Source organism: Pleurodeles waltl, chromosome 1_1 (assembly GCF_031143425.1).
Source record: "Pleurodeles waltl isolate 20211129_DDA chromosome 1_1, aPleWal1.hap1.20221129, whole genome shotgun sequence".
Lineage (NCBI taxonomy): Eukaryota > Metazoa > Chordata > Amphibia > Caudata > Salamandridae > Pleurodeles > Pleurodeles waltl.
In genome coordinates, this window is record NC_090436.1 from 444,955,887 (window position 1) to 444,979,288 (window position 23,402).

At 46.6% G+C, this 23,402-nt stretch overlaps 1 protein-coding gene across 1 annotated transcript in view; it reads left to right on the top strand.

Moving 5' to 3' along the window:
* Positions 1-23,402, top strand: part of RASGRF2 (Ras protein specific guanine nucleotide releasing factor 2) — a 1,901,930-nt gene that overhangs the window by 695,229 nt on the left and 1,183,299 nt on the right. Inside the window, exons 6-7 of the mRNA XM_069224559.1 lie at positions 2,316-2,395; positions 5,962-6,155. Of these exons, the coding sequence (XP_069080660.1) occupies positions 2,316-2,395; positions 5,962-6,155 (274 nt within the window). The remainder of the gene's footprint in view (positions 1-2,315; positions 2,396-5,961; positions 6,156-23,402) is intronic.

Sequence of the window (23,402 nt, forward strand, 5' to 3'; positions counted from 1 at the left end):
TATATAAGGGAAAAAGAGAAATGCTTATGCGTATGAGTCTGCACATCAATGAGTGAAGAAGAAAGTGACATGTAGTAAGTTATTTGTCACTAATGGATTGGGAAAATGACTTTTGCAACACTGGTGTGTATGTCATGGGCCATAACACAATATGCCACTTCATCCTTCTAAAGCGTAGAGAACGGGAAAACGAGATACCGTGTGCTTAGTCCATAAATCGGAAAAAGTTTCAGAAATGATGTGAGAAGAAAGCCGTGACATAAATTAAATATTATAAAATACAGAGACAGAGTAAGAGGTGGGAGAAAGTGTCAGTATCCCTCCAGACGATTTCCAAAGTAAGCTCAACAAATGTGAGGGTCTGAGTTTGTGAAAGACTGGTCTGGCTCTGTGAAATCCTGTTCCAGATAGTCAGCACCAATCTCCTGTTTGAAAGAGTGGCATGCGAGTTAGAAAACTGCTGTATGTAATCGTGCGGCATCCAAAGAACTGGTGTAAGCATCGGTGACACATACACACATGGGCAGTGTCAGCTTGTGGGAGGGAAAGGGGGCGGCGCAGCGCATGGTGGGGGGAGAAATAAAATAAAATAAAATAATTTAGAAAAACTTACCTTACTTCCGCGCCATGTTGTGCTGCTCCTCCTTCCTCGACTGCAGAATTAGGCTCCCAGCCTGCCCTGGGACCAATCCTGGCGCTGCTCAAAGCAACATTAGGATTGGCTGGGAGCACCCAGCCAGGGTGCTCCCAGGCAGACTAGCCTGTGCCTGCTGTCTCCAGCCCGGCAGTGCCCGAGACAGCCGGCCAGACATACATGCACTGTGAGGAGGAGTGATGTGCACTGCTCCTCGATGCTCGTCACAGTTCGTGGCCCCCCCCTTTTAAAACAAATGATAATAAACATAGTGTAAAAAGTACTAATGCTGCTGGTGGGGGTGAATATCCTCCCTAGTAGAGGAGCCGTGCCTGCACATGAGCACCGCCTTCAACCGTTACCACAGAACATATGCACCAAAAGTAGCCAAGATGTATTGGCTGTGACCACTACTTCACTTGAGCCAGAGCATGCCAGTTGGCACCACCAGCACTTATTTTACTTACATTGGCCCTGATTATTAAATATTACCAGTAAACAGAACTGATACACGTGGTTTTATTATTCTACTACTAGTTGCAGTCATAAGAGCCATACATGAAGAGTTAATCATTTAACATTCATAGGAAACTTCATATATTGTAATCAAAATGATATTGTGGATGGTTGTATTAAATGTTCTGAAGACACCTACAAACAAAGCACCATTTTTTTCATAATTTCTGGAGGTTTCCATGCATTAATGGCCCGCACCAAAGGTGAAAGTGGGCAATGCCAGTAGTGAGGGTGTGTGGAGGACTTTCTAGGAGAACATTTAGGCACATTCCCCTAACTTTTTTGGTAAAAAAAAATAAGTGCTGGTTGTGTCATTAGTTTTTCCCTAGCAGAATGAAAATGTTTGGTGCTAAGTCCCTGAATTTCAAGGTCTGTATTTATGGCTTACTTTTACAATGGGGCAAGAGGGAGAAGAGATAGTGGAGATAGTGGGACGGTAACAAGTCCTTCAGGTTCAATAAAAGCTGCAGAGAACGGAATTTGGTTGTTTTCAAGCGACTAACCCTCGCTGTTATCAACCTACTATCAACGCAATATCTCCTGGCTCAGCTCTGCCTGTAGGAGGTGTAAAGCCTTGGGTCTGCACAGTCGCTGTAGGCTGATGAGGTGGTGGTACTAGTGTCAGCCTGGTCATGACTTGAATTACTCATTCATGGACTCTCTTGAGAACGATGCTTTTGTATGAATTTATGGATTTAAATGATCCCATATTTTAAATAGTTTTAGTGGAATATTTTGTATTGCTTTATTTTGTTTTACTTTGATTGTACTGCATGTATATTGAATATTACTAATTAATAGATAAATCCTACTTATTTTTATTACATTGTGTAATTTAGCTGTTTTCCAGAGTTGGGAAATCCATATTCCGTAGGATGGATCTAAAAAAAAAAAATACTTTGCTAACATGATGAAAGAAATGTAGGGATGTATATTGATGAAATGTAACAATATAGCCTGTAGAAATGCCAAATAGCAAAATGGTTAATTGTCGACTATGTTCCAAAAAGATTTCATATTCAAACTATTTGACTCTCCTGCTTTTGCTAGTAATTGTTTTATGGCCATTTTTACATGTTCATTAGCAGAATATCTTTTCTAGTTCAATTCGTTTTATATTTTTAAATAACTAAGTACACTATATTGCTTTACTTCTGTCTTTCAGTGAAACCATAATGTTCCTCCACGAAATATTTCACCAGGGATTAAAAGCAAGAATAGCCAATTGGCCTACTTTAATTTTAGGTAAGTAGTTTGTTTGCTACTAGTTTAAATCATAATGATAGATACTGCTATTCGGTTGAAAACTGGCATTTCCTTTGCATTGTCGTTCATTTGTGTTTTTCCTGCAATCCTAAGCAAAAGAGGAATAGAGTTTGGCCTTGGAGTCTTTCCATTAGGTTAACCTATTTTCTCAAATCACATGTGACTACCATCTGGCAGGGTTTAGTAAATCCAGGGACATTTTATGTGAGCAAAGCACCTTTCATAACAAAACGCAATTATGTCAAAACCAAGGATCACACTTTTAAATGCATTTACATTTTAAAATAACTAATCTTTAACGTGTGTTTTCCTTTAACAATCCTCTGCATTAACAGAAATATGTCAGACACAAGAGGAACTGCACATTAGTATGCCTTGTTTTCACCGTGTGCATTGTGATACAAATATGGCCTTGAGTGTTGGCGCCTTGGGCCTTGCATATGTCTGCTAGGGAAACAATTTTCACAAATGTTTTTTTACTTTTAGTTAAACATTGGTGGCTAGTCTGTCAAGCAAAGAGATAGTAAAACATGTAATTCGCTGGGTACTTAAAATGGTTCGAAAGGTATGTTTTGTTTGGAGACTTTATGCTTGAACGTCAGACTTTGTTGCATCAAAGAATCCTCAAGGCCCTTTGTTTTTTAGCAGAGTCTTGAACGTGTCTTCTTACACATGAAGTTAGACAATTAATTGACCATTATTGACAACAAAATCATTTTCATTGCCCAGCTCCATCTTGGCCACCCTGCCACAGCCACTGTCCCGTGTTTCTGGTTGTGGAGTATGTTCCCCTAGTAGTTGTATTTTGCTTGTTACTTGCTGATTCCGTGACTTCTTACATTTCTGAGTTAATGCTCCATGTATGACTGTGTGGCGGTGCCCCACCTGTCATTCTATGAAAGAAGCTGTCTGGCAAGGAGACAGCGCCTTCAGTACTAAATGAAAGTTCTCGCTCACTCACTCTCTCACGCTTCTGCTTTAGCCAGCCTCTAGGTAAATATAAACAGTCCTCATAGTGTGCTCCATAGTGGCCGAAGCTGCATAGGTTTGTTTTCCACCTTCCCACACTATCGCCCTGCTGTGTGTGCACGGCAGTCAACCAATGCTAAATCTGCCTCTGCGATTGTCAAACACCAAACTTTACTCTGAGGCTTAGATAAGCGCTACTTGGACCAACTTTTTCAATTACATACTCCTGTGTAAAATGTTAACATTTGGAAAAAATGTTCTTCAATTCACAAAAGCATTTATGAGTAAGGGAAGCAGTACTACAGGAATCCTCTTTTGCATACTATTATATGCCTTTGTAAATCGGTCCTGAAATGTCCAACTCCCTATTGATCCATTTGTATTGGATGCGGGAGCCACTCGCAGGGCGTGGAAGAGGCAGGGTGGCGCACGGCGGGGGGAATAAACATTAAAATGAATCAAATTTTTAACAAACACTTACTTCGCTCCTCATCGTGCAGCTCTTCTCCTCCGTCTTGCTGCAGGCACAGGCTCCCAACCTGCCCTGCGGCCAATCCTGATGCTGCTCAAAGCAGCGTCAGGACTGGCTGGGAGCGTCCAGCGACGGCGCTCCCAGGCAGACTGGGAGCCTGTGCAGGCTCTCCAGCCCTGCAACTCTGTTGCTGGGCTGGAGAGAGCACACTGCGCATGTATGTTTGGCTAGTGCACACTGCGCATGTCTGTTTAGCCGGCCCGAGACAGCCGGCCAAACATACATGCACACTGTGGTTGAGTGCTACGCACTCCTCCTCACGGCTTGTCACCCCCATGGCCCCGCCCCTTTAAAAGAAAAGGATAATAAAATAAACAGAGTTTATTATCCTTTTCTTTGAAAGGTTTTGCAGCTGTCGCTGCGTCCGGGCGAAGGGAGGGGGGGCAGCGCTCCACCTCCCTAATGGAGGAGCCACCCTTGACTGGATGTACATGAACACGGCTGCTTTAGGATGGTGCGAGCAGTGCAGCTGTACCTGGCGCTGACTTTGGTTGGGGGTGTTTGTTTTAAAAATAACTTATGGAATTAAAAGAAGGTGAACTTCCGGTGATTAATGTTCCTACTGGTGAGAGATTTGTATTTTCTCTAGGGGCAGTTTTGACTCCTTATAAAGTAGGACAGAGTGTTAATGGGCCTGTTGCAAACAACGTGTACCACGCAGACCAAAGAACTGAGTGAGTGAACTATGAGTGGCGCTATAACAAATTAAATGTATGTCAGAGAGAGGCTATGGAGAGATGAGGGGCCCTGTTGGCAGTGGTGTAACAAAGGCCCCACAGACCCTGTAGTACATAGCGGCCCCAGCTCCAGGGAGCCCCATCAGCACAGTGCCCTAGACTGAGAGCTCCTAAGTACGTTCAGAGGGGGAGGCCCTCCATGTACTTTGCAGGGGGCCCCCCTAAAGTTTTGTTACACCACTATTTGAGAATTTTAGTGTGGAAATTCATGGAGAAGGAGGTTATCGGAGGGGGGGGGCACCCAAAAAAAAACAACTGTCACACCGGCCACCACCAGCACTAAAGCCAGTCCTGTATATAAACAGATCCTGAATGTTCCCATTTTATTCAGATTTTATATGTTTTGTTGCCAAATCTTAAACAGATGTAAGAGTATGTAATATGGTAGCACAGGAGTACTTCTTTTGGTAGTCCGAAATGCTTTTATTACCAGTGGTGTGTATTATTCAACAATGGATCCTGGCCAGCCCACTGGTGTGTTGACAATTCCATAGGGTCAGCAGCCTAGAGAAATAGTGTTTTGCTACGTTTCGACTAGAGGCCTGTGACGATAGTCAGAAATTCTAAATCAAAGAAAACTAGTGGAATACGTTTCTTTGCTTACTTCTTGAAAATGACCCATTACGAGAGAAGTCAATTAGAACTGCCTACTTTTTTCGCAAAAACAAGCTCTTTATTATCAGCTAGACCTCTTAGGTGGGCGACAATTTGATTACGTAAAGTGGTGCAGAATCAAAATAAACAGGGTTGTCCAATGTTTGGTGTTATTATGTTTCTCCAGGATTACATTTTACTGGTACTTCTCTAAGACATCACAGGGATAGGCTTGCATTTCTTTGTCATTTGATGCCCAAATGTGTTGGCAGACATAGAAAAAAAATGTTGTAGACATATCACAAAAGGTTTTTATAGGTTGTTACTGCACATGAGTAAGAAACACAGTACACAATTGTGGAATTTTGCCATTTGCCTTTACATTTTCATCATGCAATCTCATTATGTATGTATGGGTCCTATAAGTATAGAATGTTTAAGTGGCTGACACGTTTCACAATTTTTATTGCTAAATTAGGGGAATTCCCTGACATTAGAGGTGTCAAGCACCTTTGGCAATAGTACTGGTAAACTATATGTACAAAAATCTTTTAAAATGTGCATTTGTGTGAAATCTGTGAAAAACAATAATCACTCATTATTAATTGCATGAATTTTAATAATGCTAATGTAAGAACGGAAAACGTAAGGTCATGTGATTGATTATGATTCAGTGTAAGTGGATAACCAATACACTTTGTTATTTTACCTAGCTGACTTATTTGATATTCTGCTCCCAATGCTGAACATTTACCAAGAATTTGTTCGTAATCACCAATACAGTCTGCAAGTGCTGGCAAACTGTAAGCAAAACAGAGATTTTGACAAGCTCCTGAAGCAATATGAATCTAACCCCGCCTGCGAGGGAAGGATGCTGGAGACCTTTCTTACATACCCCATGTTTCAGGTAAATTAAGCCTCTCTTTTAGCATGCAGTGGTCCTCTTACATTAGAATAATTAACATAGACCTTGGTTGAACACTTATGTGACATGAACGAATAGCAATAATAACCATTGTGTTAGGCTTTTGTGGTGCTACAGTCTGCTTGCAAGCTAATGGAAGATGCAGTCATGGCTGGTACCAGGACAAAGTGGGGGAGTTGAGAGGGGGTGGGAGGTTACGAAAAACAACACAAAAAAAAACAACTTACCTGCATCGCCGCATCTTCAGGCTCCACTGTTGTTTGCAGGCACAGGCTCCCAGCCTGCCATGCAGCCAATCCTAATGCTGATGTCATGCTGCTGGGAGCATGACAACAGCTTCAGGATTGGCCTGGTCCCCATCGAGTTGCACTCCCAGGCAGAATGAGAGCCTGTGCCTGCTTTCTCCAGCCCGGCAACACAGCTCGGGTTGGAGACAGCACAGTGCGCATGTCTGTTTGGCTGTCCTGAGCCAAACCCACATGCACACCCCTCCATGGCTGTCATCCCCTCATCGACCCGCCCTCCAGTAAAATAAAACGATAATAAACATAGTTAATTATTGTTTTATTGTTCAGGTTTTGCATCTGCTGCTGCTGCGGGGGCGAAGCTCCTCCGCCAAAGCGGAGGAGCCACTGCTAGGGAGATGTTGCCATGGCTAACCTGCACCAGTTCTGTATTCTGAGCACCCCAATTATGCAGTTAGAAAATAATGTGCTTATTATGTTCGATCTGTTTAAAAACAATATTGCAGCCATGCTGTGACAAAACACTCTTGTTTGCTATTTGATTGCATTAGGAAACATTTTGCAGATTATTTTACATCAAGAGTGTGGACTATGGAGTTTACTGGTGTTTACTAATCTAAAGAACATTATTTTAGAGTAATTTTCATTGAGTGCACCAGTAGCAGACTTAAAGTTCCTTTCAACCTTTCAAAGATGAGAGGTTCATTTGTGATTTGTTTGCTGGGGACAGTGTCTGTGTGGGGATCATTTACATGTCAGTAAATTAGGTGGTCATTTTGACCCTGGTGGTTGTGACAACCAGGGTGAATGTGGTGGCCCCACCACCAACAGGCTGGCGGTGCAGACCTCCCACATTATGAGTGGGGCGGGTTGGCTCTCTCCACTCATACCATTTGGCAGTTGGAACTGCCGGGCCGGAGATGATCATCTCCGATCCGGCGGACCACAGAAGACCGCCAGCGGTATTAGGAGCTGGCTTTCCACCATGGTTTCTGCGGCGGTGGCACTGCCACAAAAGCCATGGCTGAAAGGCTACGGGTGACAGGGAATTTCTTCCCTGTCACCGGTAGACTGCCCCCTAACCCCCCCATAAAGCACTTGACCCCCCTCCTCCACCTCCTCAGCAAGCACTAGACCTCCCCCACACCTCCAGCAAGCACTTGACCCCCCAACCCCCACCCCCTTCAGCCACAGCACCCCCCACTCCCACTCCCCTTCAGCCACAGCACCCCCCACCCTGCATACATGCACAGACACCTACAGGCACCACGCATACACACATTCACCCATTCACCTACACTTACATACACGCATCCACTCACACGCATCCATGCTTGCATTCACAACAACATTCATACACGCATTCACAACAACATTCATACACGCATTGAGACACACATCCATACACTCATTCGCAACAATATTCATACACGGATACAAGCACGCATACTCACACCCATTCAAGCATGCATATTCACACCCATTCAAGCACGCATACTCACATGCATACACACTTACATGCAGACACGCACTCACTTCAACATTCAGACACACATACAACCACGCATACACCCAGGGAGAAAGTCGTCCAGCAGGAAGCGGGAAGGGGTGCTTCCACTGCCGGCAGCACCCCGCCAGCAGGACACTGCTAGGCTGCATTGTGGCCCATAATACGGTGGGTGGTGTCCTACTGGTGGGGCAGGGCTTGTGGTGGAACTGCCAGAGCACCTCCACCCGCCAGCATGACTACTGCCGGATTTCCACCCAAAGTCTGGCTGAAATCCGGCAGTACCCGTGATATGGTGGGCAGAAGACCATCAGCACTGGCGGTCTTCATGGAAGACAGCCAAAGTTGTAATGAGGGCCTTAGTGGTTGATGGATGGGGGTGTAAGTCTTTTCAAATCTGTTTGGTGTGCGGGGTCATGTGAAATGAGAACTACTTAGTGTTTACGAAGTGAATGTAACAATTGGCAGGACTTTGTCCTTTTAGGGGGCCCATAACAGCCCTGGTTATCTCTACCACACTGCTGCAGTGGCTCGCTGCCCAACACTGAAGGTGCATTCTCCTACGCCACGTGACATTTCACATGCACTTTCCCGCACCCACCTCACTCCCGCAATGCACCTCACACACCCAACACACTCAACACACACAGCAACACACACATATGAACCTCACTACACTATCCCCCTCCCTGTCCTGCATAGTCCTCAACACTTGCTCTTTCACTCAACACGCCACTGAAATTTGGGATCTACTACACGATTGCTCACCAGACTTGCTGCTCCTGACTGAAATCTGGCTGACTCCCTTGTCAGCTCCCGTCATCACCATGGCAGTCCTCCCCAGATACATAATTGCAACACAGGACAGGACAAACCGACCTGGAGGTGTAATCTTTGTCACATCGGAAGCACCATCAGTAACATGTAACACTTGACCTTCAAACTCCTCATCACCACAACTACACCCTGAGAGACACCCCCATCCACCACCCTTCTGAACCACACATCAACTTTGGTAGCATCATTGCAGGCTTTGTTGCCCCAATACTTGACTCCACTGCCTTCAACCTCCCTGGCGACCTAAACTACCACCTGGGGGACTTCACTGATCCCAACACCAGCAGCTTCCTCAAAGACCTGTCCAACCTCAGATTCACCCAGCGAGTGGAAGGCTCCACTCACACCACTGCACCTACTGACCTCCACTTTCACCAGTTTCAGCGACGTCACAGTAGATAAGCCCACACTAATCACCTGGACAGACCATCAACTTCAGCATACCCATCCCACACTACCGCAGAAATACCATCACCACATCTTCTCAGTAGGACTGGAACAAGATATCAGAAGCATCTTGGTCTTCCAGACTTCAACACTACCAGCTACGGCACAGCAAAAACATACCAAACCGTTCTCCAACTTCAACACTTGGATCACTGCCTGCACAGACACCCTGGCTTCGCTCAAAACCATCAAAGCCACAAGAACCAGACCGTGAGCAAGCTGGTACACAGAAGAGCTCATGCTCACCAAGGGCCACTGCAAGCTACATGAACACAGATGGAGACAAAGTCGGAATGACACCGACAAGTACCTGCTAATCTATCGTCAAATGCTAACATCAGCAAATCAGAGCCACCAAATACTCTGCGCTCACTGACCACATCAAAAGCAGCACCAACAGTGCCAAGGAAATCTTTGCCATAAGTAAAGACTTTACCACAGTGACAGCAAGCTCCATCAGGGTAACCCCCTCTCAGAACCTCTTCAGCATGCAGACATCTTTATTCATGAGCAGCAAGCTCACCAGTATCTACGAAAACCTCCCACCCCAACTGGACCCTTCCACCGTCGCCGCCCTCCTGGCCATCTCTACCAACACCCACAGGACCAGCCTGACTGCCTGATTCATCATCATCACTCAAGACACCGCAACAATCAATCAGTCAATACTCTCTGGAGCACCCTAAAAGCCCTGCACTCCCCAAGCCTTCATCGAAGGACTGGATGCCATCAGTGCAGCCCTTACCCTCACCCTAATCTTGAATGACTCAATCATCACAGCTACCTGCCCAGATACCTGGAAATATGCCACAGCACTACTTGTCCTCAAGAAACCTTCAGCAGACCCAGAAATGGCCTATCTCCCTGTTAACCAACCTGGCAAAAGTAATAGAAAAGCTGAAAAACATACTCCTAGCCACTGCCTCACTGACAACCACCTCCTCAACACCACTCAATCTGGATTTAGGATCAGCCACAGTACAGAGTCCACCCTCTTCCCCACCACAGGTGACATCCTGATGATCATCGACAGAGGTGACACCATGGCGCTCATCCTACTAGATCTTTCTGCAGCCTTCAACACCGTCTCCCACCCCATCCTTATCCAACGACATAATAAAGTTGACATCCAAGGTCCCGTACTTTTCTGAATTTGCTCCTTTCTGACAGAACACATCCAGTCAGCCAGCCTGGCCTTCACCTTGGATGTCGTCAACCTTACATATACTGAGTTCCGTGAGGATCTTCAGTCAGCCTCACTCTGTTGACCTCACTCTACATGACCTGAATTACCAGCATCATCTATGTCACAGAATCAACATCATATCCTGGGCTGGCCACACCCAGCTCATACTCTCCCTCTCTGACAAGACACTAAACACCCAGGCCAGTTTTTCCAGCTGTGTGGCTGACGCCACCAGATTGATGACAACTGCCTCAAGCTCAACACAGACAAGAAGGAAGTAGTAATCTTTGGCTAAGACATCTCAATCTGGGACTCCACCTGGTGGCCTGCTGAACTCTGACCCACAACCTTTCTGGCAACCTACGCAAAAAACCTCTCAACAGTAATCAACAACCAACTCATTATGATCAGCTACGTAAACCCAGCCTCCGTGTACTGCTTTCACACAGTCCAAATGCTTAAGGACATCTTCAAATGACATACCCGCCAAGATTCACAGAACTGTCACTCATCATCGGCGAGCTGCACTACAGCACAGCACTCTATGCTGAAATCAACACTTATCTGACCCGAAGACTCCAGACCATACATAACTTACAGAACTCGGTGGCAAGGATCACCCTCAACCTCAACCTCGCCCCTGCACTCACATCACCCTGCACCCCAGACAGCTCCAGTGGTTCGCAGTCCACAAATGAGCATTCTTCAAACTCCTCATGCACACATACAAATCCTTAAACAACACTGGCTCTTTGTACCTCAACAACCGCATAAACTTCTACTAACCTATCAGGCACATCCGCTCAGCTGGATTCCTACTCACACGCACATCATGCATTTACAGAGGCAGGTGAGGCAGTCATGCCTTCTCCCAGCTCCCTCCTAAGCCTGGAATGACCTGTCCCTGCACGTTGGCGCATCCTCCTTAGCTCTTATTTCCACAAGAAACTGAAGATCTGGCTCTTCACCAAGCCGTGACCATGGCTTGGCCCATACAGCCACTGCTTCAGTTTCAGGATACCCTCCCTCGTGCTTTGTGCACTATACAAGTGCACATAACATGAACTAGTCTATCTGAACTATGTTGGCTGGTTGTTATAACTTCAAAATATTGCATTTTATTAAAGAGTTGTGGTGAGTCTAGAAGGTGGATGCTGGTGTGGGCATGATACACAGTCTATTTGTTATCGATGCTGTGTTACATGTGTTTGGGATGTTCAGTCTCGATGTATTCTATTGGATGGTTAGTATCTGTTATTTCCTCATGGTTTGTACTGCTGTGAGCACAATTGTATCGAATTAAATGCCCTATATGGGCTGTGATGTATATATTTGTGATGCTCTGCCTAAACTGTTCTATTCACTACTGGTGTTGTCTGGCTGGGCAAAGTCAGATTCCTGAATAGTTTTGATCCGGAACAATTTTCTGGGTCATCCCCACATATCATTCAGACTGTGTCTTAGTGCAGAATGCTGACAGTGGGATACATGTAGGGGTGCCCACAAAAAAACAGTATGTGCCTCATTATGCAGAGATGCAAGTGCTTCTTCCAGCAGTTCCAATGCCCTTTGCCCGAGCTCTGTCCTAGCAGGGAGCAGTTGTAGAACAGACAGAGCACATCTGGAAGCTCTGCCACACACAACAGCCCATCAGTGGAAACAAAGATGCACAGTGTGCCACTTCACATGTTGCCAAGAAATAAACTGAGATTTGGAGTGTTTTTTTACGTTTCTGACACTCTGTGTCTATATGATGTAGGTCTATATGTGCTCTGTAAGTATGTCTGTCTCTGTTTGTAATGACACAAACATTAATCACTATATAACAATACAAACTGACGTTTTGGCCACTTAATACTACATGTTTATTGTTACCCAAATGGAACCCTATTTATCAACCTTAGGCTAAGGAAAGATTGAGTTAAAAGCTTCAAGGTTTCAGATATGAATCTTGCATGGACTGGTAAAGCTGGTGCATAACACTCTTGGTGCCTGATGTATGAAATTTTATTTTTGCGAATCAGAAATAGGAATACTTAAAGAATTGCTATTTCCGAATTGGAATATTTAAACAATTGCTATTTCCGAATCGGTAAATAGCACGTACTAAGCTTAGCTATCCCCAAATAGTGACCCCTTAATATCAAATATTTTTAAATTATGAATTCCTAATAGGAATTTAACATTCATCTCAAAAACCGAATCGACATTCAAAAATTACAGACAACGCGTTGGCAGTAAATTATGACATTCGGGACCCAGGAAGTGTTTCAAAAGCAAACATTTATAGCACAGAAGAGAAGCAGATCTTTGGATTTGTTCTAATACCTTCAGAGGATACAAAATGGCTTCACGGAAGGGTGTTTCCAGAAAAAGAAAAAGGACATTCAATAATGAGCTGGAATGTTTAGTCGAGGAGTGTTCTGCAGAAAACGGTAGACATTTTGAAATGGCATCTATAAATAGTACGCAAAGCAACAACAAAAAAGGGAAAAATGCAATCTGAATTAATTATTGGGGTAACAAACAGAAGTGTGGAATAAATTAGAAAGAAGAAGGTATTACCTTAGGTCAGGAGCAAAATAGAAACACGCATTTTCAATGCAGCGGGTCTCGCATTTGTTCGAGTTAGAGCTATTAGCGTTGTAAAGCAAAAAAAATGAAGCTTGTGGTTTGTTGTTGCCGTTCCCCCATGTATCGTGCACCAGACTCTGCAGCGCCCCATATGCAGTAGGTTGTGTGCACTCGCTAGCGCCTCATACTATAAGAAACGTCCCTCCCCGAAAATGTCTCCTATAGTTTGTATACCCTTTGTGGACCAGGCAGCCAGACCATGTTGTCCACTTATCTTGTCTATTCCGGGGATGGCTAGCAGGGGGATCCTGGGTGAGTACGGCGGTGACCGTCTTCCCGCCATCACGTACCGGCGCTAGACCCGATCAGCTACACTCATCAAGGTATCACTGAGGTGCGGCGGGCTGTCCCAACCAATAAGCCATCTCAATACGTCTGAATGTCCCAGTGAGGTGCCCACCATGCAGCCCTCTAAACCGAGGGGATCGCACAGCCAACCCATAATCAAATGTATCTGCGCCGCTGCATAGTATAGCTCAAACTGCAGCACACCCATCCCCCCCTGCTCAAGCGGCAAATAAATCTTGGCTAGGGCCACTCGCCGGCGTCCTCTGCCCCATATCAATTTGATCAACAGGCTGGTCAGAGGTTCGAAGAAGGTCTTAGGAATCACTAGCGATAAAGCTGAAAAATAATACAATACGCGGGGAGGATGATAATTTTTGCAATTGCTACTCTCCCTAAGGGTGACAGCGGGAGCGAGCACCAAAAGGGCAAGGAACCTCTTATTGATCTGATCGTCCGACCCAGGTTCCCCCTTCCCTGAGATCCGTGTCGTCATGATATATGTGTACCCCTAAGTATTTGAAAGTGGTATAACACCACGGCAGAGCATATGCAGAGATCGTAACCCTCTGCGGTTCCGGAATCGGCCGCATCGGGAATAAACAAGATTTCAACCAATTTACTCATAGACCGGACAGGTCGCCGAAGGAGTCCAACAAGCGTAATAGATCCGGGACGGATTCGGAGCAGTTACGAAGATATATTAATGCGTCATCCGCATATAAGGAGATGATCCGATGTTTGTTTTCCTCTAGAATGCCCCAGTGTTGAGCCGTGCTTTGCAGCCGCGCGGCTAGTGGCTCGATCGCCAGTTCAAACAGGAGGGGCGACAAGGGACAGTCCTGTCTCGTGCCTCTACCTATTGTAAACTCCTCTGAAACAATCCCACCAGTCTTAACTCTCGCTTTCGGGTCTGTGTATAGAATTTATATATGAATATGTTACCGAATCCCATGTGCTTCAGTGCCTCCATCAGGAAAGGCCAACCTAGTGTGTTGAATGCCTTTTCTACATCCAGAGAGACCGCGACACGTGCATAGTCTTATTCTGGGGTCCCTGCTATAAGCCTCAAAAGGCATCTAATATTGATAAAAGTTCTACGGCCGGGTATAAAATCGGATTGATCCGGGTGAACCAGGATTGGCATTCGTGTTAGAAGACGATTCACAAACACCTTTCCCAGCAGTTTGCAGTCTGAGTTCAGCAGTGACAGGGGGATATATGACCGAATGTCAAGGGGATCACGGCCCTTTTTGTGAAGGACCACTATAACTGCCTTGCGCTGTGACACTGGAAGACAACCCAGTTCGAACGCCTCCGTCAGCATTTCTATGTATGGTGTAAGCGTCTGCGCCGAGAAAGTTTGATAGTACTCAGCTGGCAGACCGTCTCCCCCAGGAGCTTTATTATGGGCTAATTGTCGTAAAGCTCGTTGGAGCTAATCCATTTCTGTAGGTTTCTCCAATTCAAGTAACTGTATATCTGTCAAGCGAGTTAGCTGAGATGCCTGAAAAAATTCCTCCATCTGCTCCGGGGCAGAGGAGGCCCAGCCGCGTACAGAATACTGTAGTATTGTCTGAAAGCCTCATTTATCTCCAACTGCGTATTGACTATGGTTCCAGAATCCAAACGGATGGCGCTTATGGGGATGTGTTGTTGTTCGCCTTTCACCAGCCAGGCCAGCAGCCTAGTGGATCGGTCCCCCTGTGGGAATACGTGTGATCGTCCTTCCCCATCGTACAGTAGCAACCAGGGGACAATGGTCCGATAGGGTCTTGGCTCTTTGAAGATGGTGAGTTAGCTCATATGAGCTCAACAATAAGTCTATACGAGTATGAAGGTGATGTACCGGGGAGAAGAAGGAGTATTTTCTGTCCAGGGGATACCCCTCCAGACGTCATGAAGTTTCCTCTCCAGCATCCAAGTCTGCAGCGCCTGAGAGAGTCTCCTGTTGTGGGCGCCCTCGAGCGCCGGGTGAGATCTTTCCATGGCTACGTCTGGTACACAATTAAAGTCCCCTCCCCAAATACTGAGCAATGACCGGTCCTGTGTCAGCCGCACAGATGTGGACAACAGAAAATCTCCCTGCTTGGTGTTAGGTGCATATATACCCGTAATAGCCAGTTGTTTCCCATCCAGTTTGCCTATTAAGTGGACATATCTGCCGTCCTCATCTATTTGTGCTTGTTTAACCGTATAAGGGACTCCAGGGGCGATCCATATCAACACCCCTCTTGCATATGCGATGTTTTAGTACCATATATCGATCCCGACCACTTCTTGCCAATATTGCCCAGTTCATGAACTGTAAGATGGGTCTCTTGAAGTATAGCTATATGTATTTTATGGTGTTTGAGGTAAAGCATATATTCTACAGCTTTTGGGAATGTTAGCCATGCCTCTCGCATTCCAAGTTAAAATGTATGTAGCCATGACTGCGTGAGTGTGTAGTACCGCAGCGCCCCCGCAGGAGCGGGAGTCCGTTGCACCTCGGGAACCACCCACCTGTCAACCCACCCATCCCTCCTACCCCACCCCACCTCCCTCCACCCCACGAGCGTGAGAGAAATAATGTACAGAGAAGAGATAGAAAGTTATAGAAAAACGTACAATAAACAAAGCTACAATAAACCTTGTGGCACAACCGGTACTGACATAGGCACTAGTCTGATCAAGTTCCATTCGGAAACCCACACGGGTGCAGGGGCGCGGCTGGGATAGGACATGGATCGGCCCGCACTTGCGGCCCATGGGGATAGTCTTACTTCCTTTACGGTCTCGGACGCTCCGCCTCTCGAACACAGCCTCCCCAGCGAAGCAGGATCTGACGTGGCAGCCGGCTATGTCCCTATCACAGCCACAGGGGTGCATGCATGTCTGGATCGTGGACTCTAGCCAGCCATGGCAGGAGGAACTCCGAGCAGGACACAAATGTCTTATGGTGTTCTTTTGTGTTTTGCAGGGCTCAGACTTCCGGCTAGCATGTGCTCTAATGCATTGTCTCAGATATCATCAGCCGTGCATGGTGTGAGGTCAGGACCAAATATTAGCGGTGATGAAGGGGGACTAAGTTGACTCTGTGATGAGCCTGAGTCTGTGTTTCTGATTTCACTTCTGATCAATGTTTGCGCTGTCGCAAACGTGTTGGCCTCTTTTAAGGCTTGTGCCAGTCCGTCCGCCGCCTGTGACTTAGACTGGCGCGTCTCAACCCCAGTGCCCGTTTTCTTCTTCCTCCGAGGGCACGGGTTGAGCCAGTCTCCGTGTCCGTCGTCCTCCCTGACTGGGTCCACCAGGCCCTTGGCACGTAGCCACGTCCATGCATCCTCCGGGGCTGGGAAAATGAGGGTTCTGTCTCCATCCACTACTTGCAGTCGGGCCGGAAACATGAGGGAGTAAGTGATATGCTTATCTCGTAGCAATTGCTTCACTTTGGTGAAGGAGGCTCGCCTGCACTGAACTTCCACTGTATAATCTGGGTAGGCCGTGACCACAGTGTTATCCATTTGGACAGGACCCAGAGTCCGAAAGCCCTGTAGGACCTGGTTCCTGTTGCGGTACTTTAGAAATCTTTCGATCAGCGGTCGGGGAGGAGTGCTGGGGTGCAGCGGTCCTCCCAGGATCCGGTGGGCTCACTCCTGCGTCCTCGGCTCTTCGTTGCAGTAGTGTTATTTCAGCCTCCATGCGTCTAATTTGAGCTTTCATGCCTGAGATATCAGGTTGAGACGTTTTGAGTGCTGATTCAGTGATGGTGACTGTGTCCACCAGTTTACTGTGTTCCGTTCAGAGGAGGTTAACTTCCAACACTACTGAATCGATTTTCCCCTCCAGTGAGGTTTTAGTGTCCAGCACCGCCTGCAGCAGCTTGTCAAACTGCACTGACTGTGTGGCCAGCGTTTCAGACATCCTGTGTAGGGTGTCAGCTTGAGTTCCCATGTCCCCCTCTTAGGATGAGGCTCCAGCTTCTGCGCTGGAATGTGCCTTTGAGGGCTTCGCTTGATCACAGTTGCTCGTGGTGCAGCCATCTTGTTCCCTGAGTATTATACTGGGTTACCAACCCCCTCAGTGTATCACGGGTCCCTCTGAATCCGCAGCAGGGCTCAAAACCAGCCTGGGTCACACTCAACCGGGCCAATCACGGAAGAGCCAGGCTGCTCCTCCGCTGCATAGAATTGCTCCACAGGCAGGCCTCTGCATGCAGCAACCCCAGGGAAGGCCACAGGGAGGCCTGCACCCCCGATATCCATCTCAGCGCTCCCCGCGCCCCGCTGTGAGTCTGGGCTGCTCCACCGAGCCCCCCTGCGGAGAGCCGAAGGCCCCGTGTCCCCCGTGGCCACTCCTGGCAAAGGACAACTCTGGGGGCACCCGTGGCACGACTCACCCACGGGGCCTCAACCTCACACTCTCCTTGAGGCCGGATGGCCTAGCTCCAGGTGACCCGATGGGTCCACCGGGTCGATGCGCAGGAGTCGCCTCTGTCTTTCTCTGGCCCTTTCCGGCTCGAGTCTTTATCCGACGGCGAACCGCCGTCTCTTAACGTGGTCTATGCGTCTCAGTCTCCTGTGCGGCGGGGTTCTGCAACCGCGGCCGGAGGGCCGTGCCACTCGCGCTCCACGTGCGGTCCCGGTGAGGGCCCAGCACCCTCCACCGAAGTCGATTGCTCGGCTACAATTATCTCCAGGCTGCAGGGACAGAGGACTTTGTGGGCCGCGGGCAGAGCTCTAACTAAGCGTCCGCCCCGGCTGCCATCTTGGCCACGCCCCCCATGCATCTACATCCTTTAGGCTGGTGTGTAGAATGACTGGCATCTGTTACTACAATCTTCAGACACACATCGAATATGCAGGTGGAAATGGTGCATCAGAGTAGTGATGTAGCCAGAACTCTAGCTGAAATGGCACACAGTGTAGAGGAAATTCAAACAACTGATGTGGCTAACAGATCGAATACAGCACACCAAGAAAGTGAAGAATGATCTAATGTTGGTAGTTTGTCTGTTGCATCCGACCCTTATCCCAATAGAACAACTAAAAGTCAAAGGGTACACATGGAGTCAAACCAAAATAATGGCTTATACCGTTGTGAAGAACGAAAATGAAACCAACTACTTTAAATGGTCCTAGCAAATAATGAATTTCCTTACTGTTGACATGCCAAGAAATTGCTAAATTCGCAACTTTAATGTAGCAGCTGAATACCAAATCTCTTCAAATGTGAGAAAGCTTTTCATTTGTAATAGGCAAATAGCATTCTTGAGACACTTCCTTTAGTGATAAACATCTAATCCGTAGCCGAATATAGCTGATCACGCACATGCTAAAGGACATATTGTTGGCTGGTAGGGGTACGAGCACATGATTGTCTGTAACTGAACCCCACTGAAAATGAGCTTTCTGTAATTTTTAACGACTCTGCGCTCTAATATCTCATTTTTGCACAGCATTTGCCTGCTTCCCGGGACCCCACCACAAGTGTTTACACCAAGTCCCACAGTATTCCAGTTCACAGTCTATTCACTTTTGGCTTAAGTTATACTTTTTAAGGTCCTCAAGTGTTTTATTCCTAATTATGCAAATTGTACACAGTGGATAGAGCACGCACATATAAAGTAAGGAAGGAATTCATACATCATATTTTTGGAGAACTTCATGCCCGTTGAACATATGTTAGGAGAATTTGTGAAGTAGCCTGATGAGTGTGAATTATGGCCACATTAAGACTTATCGTTTGACTAATGAGTGTGAATTATGACCACATTTAAGCATAACGTTTTGTTAGAAATGGGGTCTCTAGTTGGCAGTTAGTTTAAACCCTGCCCAAGTAGGGACCCCCACTCTAATCAGGGTATAGTGGATACACAGGTCACCTCAGATAACCCCTGCTCACCCCCTTGGTAGCTTGGCAAAGCAGTGAGGCTTATCTCAGAGGCAATGTGTAAAGTATTTGCACAAACACACCCAGTAACACAGTGAAAACACCACAAAAGGACTCCACACCAGTTTGGAAAAATAGCCGGTATTTATCTTAATTAAACAAGACCAAAATGACAAAATTCCAACACACTCAAGCGAAGATATACATTTTTAAATTAAAAAGAGTCTTAATCCATAGAAACGGGTGAGCGTGCATCGGAACTGAACTTAGGCCGTGCATTGATTCTTTCTCCGCCCGGAAAGCAATGCATTGGTTCTTCCCACGCAGGGAAGGGATGTGCTGATTTCCGCACAAGCAGCGTCAGTTCTGTGCAGTGATGTTGCAGATTTTGACGCCCAGGGACAAAGCGTGGAAAATCTGGATGCACAGCAGGGATGAAACTGCGCTGAGCTGGTGATGGTTCGATTTCACCAGCGCTGCCTCGATTTTTCAACTGCAGTGCAGGTGCTGCATCAATGTTTCAGCTGCTCAGCTCCGGTGCATGGATTTTCTCTCTGGTTCTGTCAACCTTTCCTTCCAGGGGCCCAGGGGCCCAGGGACTGGATGTGGCACCACTTGGCAAGTCAGGGAGGGTCTCAGCAAGAGAGCCCAGGTGCTGGCAGATGAAGTCTTTGATGTCCCTGAGACTTCTTCACAGGAGGCAAGTTCAGTCCAAGCTCTTGGAGAATCTTCACAAGCAGCATACACAGCAAAGTCCATTCTTTTTCCTCTTTGAGGCAGAATCAGCAACTGTAGGCCAACCCAGCAAAGCACACACAGCAAAGGGGCAGTACTCCTCTTCCTCCAGCTCTTCAGCTCTTCTCCTTGGCAGAGGTTCCTCTTGATCCTGAAGTGTTCTAAAAATCTGGGGTTTTGGGTCCACTACATATACTCATTTCTGCCTTTGAAGTAGGCAAACTTCAAAGGAAAGTCATGTTGTTCACAAGATCCTGTCTTGCCCAGGCCTGGCCCCAGCCACACACCAGGGGGTTGGAGTTAGTATTGTGTGAGGGCTGACACCGCCCTTTCAAGTGCAGGTGACAATTCCTCCCTCCCACTCTAGCTCAGGAAGACTAATCAGGATATGCAGGACACACCTCAGCTCCCTTTGTGTCCCTGTCTAGAGTGAATTTACAAACAGCCCAACTGTCAGTCTGACTCAGACGTGGATTTCACAGACAGGCAGAGGCACAGAATGGTTAAGCAAGAAAATTTGCACTTTCTAAAAGTGGCATTTTCAAACAGACAATCTAAAAACCAACTTTACCAAAAGATGTATTTTTAAATGGTGGGTTCAGAGATCCCACATTCCACATCTCTATCTTCTCCCAATGGGAAACTGCACTTAAAAGATATTTAAAGGCAGCCCCATGTTAACCTATGTGAGGCCTTGCAATAGTGAAAACCAACATTGGCAGCATTTCACTATCAGGACATGTAAAACACACAAGCACATGTCCTACCATTTAAGTACACTGCACCCTGCCCATGTGGCTGCCTAGGGCCTGCCTTAGGGGTCACTTACATGTAGTAAAAGGGATGGCTGGAGACTGGCAAGTGGGTGCACTTGCCAGATAGAATTGGCAGTGCAAGACTGTGCACACAGACACTGCAGTGGCAGGTCTGAGACATGCTTACAGGGCTACTCATGTAGGTGGCATAATCAGTGTTGCAGGCCCATTAGTAGCATTTGATTTACAGGCCCTAGGCACCTCTAGTGCACTTTACTAGGGAGATACTAGTAAATCAAATATGCCAGTCGGGGATAAGATAATCACAGTTTATACTGTGAGCACTTGCACTTTAGCACTGGTCAGCAGTGGTAAAGTGCCCACAGTATCAAAAACCAGCAAAAACACAGGAACCAGAGGCAAAAAGACAGAAGAAATCCCAACAAGGATGCCAGATCTATTACTTTATATTATTATAATTTACTTTTGAGTTTGTGAATTATACCCTATGCTGTTTCACCACTTCAAATCAATTCATTGGAGCAATTCCCCACAATCAAGAGGGGTAATTCATTAGAAATACAATCATTGTTATCTAGAGAATTCCTAGACTCTCAGTGAGAGACAGATATATTGACTATCGGTAATGTGTTATGGAAATGTGTTACAGGTATTAAGACATTGCCTGGGTTATAGACTCTCCATGATAAATATCCTAACAGTGAAGTCCAAGAGCTATTACTCAATGGATTATAAAACGTAGGCACTGGAAACAAATCTAAAGAGATAAGCTATTTATGAAGTCATTGTCGCCATTAAGATTTGACTGTATTGCCATAGAAAACATGCAGGAACTGTAGGAACGTGGAGTATTATGTAGAGTATTATGCAATAACATCATAAAACCCCAAAGATGGTCCTTGGATTCGCACTAGTAAATCCCTAGCTCAGTCCTGGTAGTGTGGCAAGGAGCAGTCAGGCTTTACTAGAGGAACATGTGTTTAGCATTTCAGAGAACAAACATGAATGATAAATAAAAAGGAGCTTCTTTTTATATAAAAATAGAGCTTCATTTTATCTTAATTTAGACACCAAAACGAAGCAGTATAACCACAGTTATAGATATTTGAAGCAAAGTTAAATCACAGCAAAAATGGCACTTAAACGCTGCATTGAAATCATTGGAGAAAACCAATAATGGCAAAAGATTGCTTAGAGGTCGAGTTACGTCTAACCCTTGCAGGGTCAAGGTTGTGCGGGTCCTGGGATGACAGTCAGTTCAATTTTACCTGGCCCGTGGCGACTGGGTGCAGAGTTGTCCTCGCTGTCCGTGGTGCTGAGTGGGACTAGCTCTGTTGCTGATTTATCCACTTACACGACTCTGCAGTGAAGAAGATGCAAAACCTCAGCTGGGGCTAGATTGGCGATATCTAATGCAGGCTGCAGTTGCAGTGTCGAGTGCGGGGTCAGTTACCGGACCAGCACCCAACAAACCTTGGCAACTGCAAAGGTAGCAAAAAGCTTTGGGAACTTCACTGGAACCAAGGGAGTGATGCAGTGGCCTGAAACATTAGGACAAGTGTGATTACAACTCCCAGAAGACAGTGGAGCACCTGGATTTGGGCGATCTCACGGAGGGCCTGATGGCCGGTGAATCGTTGGATCATGCAAGCGTTTTTACCTGCAGTTTGCAGGGGACGAGTGCCACTAGTCCAACGGAGACAGGCATTCTTCTGGTGTCCTCAGGGGTCCCTCTGGTCGGGGTGCCGAGTTTGAGCCAACGACAAGGGTCATTCACACAGTTCCCAGTCTTCTGCCTCATGGACAGAGTATCCCTCTTTTGCTTTGTTCCAGTGGGCAAAGTCCGGCTGCCGGTGACACAGGGCTTCTCTTGGTCCTTATTCAAAGTCAGTTCTTCAGATCTGAGGTTCTTGTATCAGGGTTGTCCCTCACATCCTGGATTTAGGGGAGTTATGGGTATGGAGGCTAGTGACCAATGGACAGCTAGATCCTACATCTAATCCGCCCCTGAGGTGACTGCATCAGGTGGGGTGGGTCACCTTTTGCTATCCAGAACCCTCTATTCTGCCACTGCTAAGATGTCAGAAATCAGAATTTAGTGCACAGACTGGGCTGCTCACCCTAAAGGTGTGGTTAGCCTGCCAGGGGTGTGCACTGTCCTGAATATCTTATTTCCTGCCTGACCATGAGCAAATGTGCCTGGGGGAAGGGGGAGGGCTGTTTAATCCTCTGGGGGACAGCACAGATGGCTATCAGGTGTGGTGAAACCCTTGAAGCTCATCACCCTAATGTGCCTATCCACTATCCCGGCTGGGGGGCGGGAGGTGTGACCTCCTTCCTGCTTAAGCCTTTGTCTTTGACTCCTGAGAGTGCCCAAACTCCCTGGCAGAAGGTCAGAACTCTGTCTTGCCTGCAGTAGGCTTGGTAAAAGTGCAGGCTGACCGGACTGAGCACAATGAAGTTGGGGCAAACAGGTGGGTAACCTCTAGGGTGCCACATGAGTGTGTACCTCAACACCAGATTAATGTTAGGGGAGAGAAGGTTTTAACACCAAACTCGACAGACGTACGAGGTACCATAATGGAGTTGCCCGGGTGCGAGTCCCATGTTATTCTATGGACCGGCTATCATTTATAATGTACTTTAATGGTAAAGACACTATAGAAACATATAGGCTTGTGCTTACATAGAGGTTGTTGCGGCGAT